At 52.0% G+C, this 1,843-nt stretch overlaps 1 protein-coding gene across 1 annotated transcript; it reads left to right on the top strand.

Moving 5' to 3' along the window:
• Positions 1–344: 344 nt before the first annotated feature.
• Positions 345–1,179, top strand: LOC123081700 (cytochrome b561 and DOMON domain-containing protein At5g47530-like). The gene has a single exon (XM_044504246.1). The coding sequence runs from the start codon at positions 443–445 to the stop codon at positions 1,007–1,009; it is 567 nt and encodes a 188-aa protein (XP_044360181.1). The 5' UTR covers positions 345–442; the 3' UTR covers positions 1,010–1,179.
• Positions 1,180–1,843: the final 664 nt, after the last annotated feature.

Raw genomic sequence — 1,843 nt, 5'->3', positions numbered from 1 at the left:
TCCATTTTTCTGGACACGCGGCTCGTGTATTGCAGAGAATTTCTTATGGTGACTGCGACAGCGGGCTCCATCGTTTCGTTTGCCTGACTGCCTGCCACGAAACCGGCGTACGTGCATACGGTAGAGATCTCATTTCTCATACGTGGTCACTCATCCGGCGAAATGTCAAAACGGGACATGTTTTTGAGCTGGTCAAAATGGGATGCGTAACAAAAGGGATAACTGGCCGTCAACTCTCAAGTTTTCCAATTTCCACCCGTACACGAACCTGCTCCAACATCCCAGCTTTCACCTCGCCGTACACTACAAATATCCTTCTCTCTACCTTCACGCCTCCACCACACGCCGCGCTTGCAACTCCGGCCAGCTCGACCGGAGCCGAAGCCAAGCAACTCCGGCACGAGCAAGAGTCCCCGTACGGCGTGCGCTCTACTACCATACCATGGCGCGATTCCTCGTTATCGTGGCCACCGCCGTGCTACTGTCTGCGGCGGGCGCGACGGGCCAGCAGAAGGGCTGCGGGAACGCGACGTTCCCGGCCGGCCGGTCGTTCGAGCGGTGCAACACCCTGCCCGTGCTCGGGGCCAGCCTGCACTGGACGTACCACGCGGCGAACGGCACCGCCGAGCTCGCCTTCCGCGCGACGTCGGGCAGCGCCAGGTGGGTCGCCTGGGGCATCAACCCCAGCGGCGCCGGCATGGCCGGCAGCAACGTGTTCGTCGCCTCGCAGGGCGGCAGCGGCGCCGTGTCTGTGCTCACCACCATCCTGAGGTCCACGGCCCCGGCCCTGGACAACACCACCCTCCAGTTCGACGTGCCGGTGCCGCCCACCGCGGAGTACGCGGCCGGCGCGTACACGATCTACGCGACGGTGGCGCTGCCGGGGAACTCCACGCAGCAGAACACGGTGTGGCAGGCGGGGCCGCTCAGCGGCGGGGACATATTGCCGCACCCGACGTCCGGGCCCAACTTGCAGAGCCTTATGCAACTGGACTTTCTCTCCGGCTAGAGCACCCTCCGCGCCGAGGCCGAGAGGTCTCCGCGCCACGCCGCACAGTCACGATGCGTATGGGTTATACTACTACGTAATTATTCGTTTTTAGGTACTATGTGATAATTCCTCCGTTTTAAAATAGATGACTCAACTTTATACTAATTTTATACTAAAGTTAATACAAAATTGAGTCATCTATTTTAAAACGAAGGAAGTATTATTTAGTGTCATCGTCATCATCATCGTATATACTATAAATAAATAAATGACACGACATATTTCTCGTGATTCCTGTTATTACACTTCGTCGTATATATCAATAAAGTACGTCCTAGCAATGTATATATGCAGCCACCCATTTTTTTAAGGGGCAGCCACCCAATCTTAGGGACATGGCTCCGGTTACAAATATGTCCGAACATTTTATTTCTATCATTTTTTCCTTTTCCTAGATCTGATTTGAATGATTAAACATATTTGATACAATAGACAGAAAAAACATAAAGAAACACAAGTTATGAGAAATCGGTTCGGACTGGAGCCCATGGCTCATAAGGTGGCTAAAAGCATTGACATGTGACAAGAAAATATCATGTTCTCGGGCGCTAGACTTATTCTTATGAAACCTTGTCTCGGTCATCCCATCATACGCAATGGGCCTATTCCTCTTGGGAAAAGGGACCCATCACCAATTTAATAAGATTAGGTCGAGATTCTTGTGAAAAATGAGACACCATCAAAAACAAATACCATATGGTACACTGGGAGGATATATGTGCTCCAAATGCCCAAGGCGGGCTTGGATTCATGAACAGCAAAAGACTGAACTTAATGGTACTTACCAAATGA

The sequence above is a fragment of the Triticum aestivum genome, chromosome 4A, assembly GCF_018294505.1.
Source record: "Triticum aestivum cultivar Chinese Spring chromosome 4A, IWGSC CS RefSeq v2.1, whole genome shotgun sequence".
Lineage (NCBI taxonomy): Eukaryota > Viridiplantae > Streptophyta > Magnoliopsida > Poales > Poaceae > Triticum > Triticum aestivum.
The sequence above is the reverse complement of the archived record's forward strand: the minus strand, read 5'-3'. Positions and strand labels throughout refer to the sequence as shown.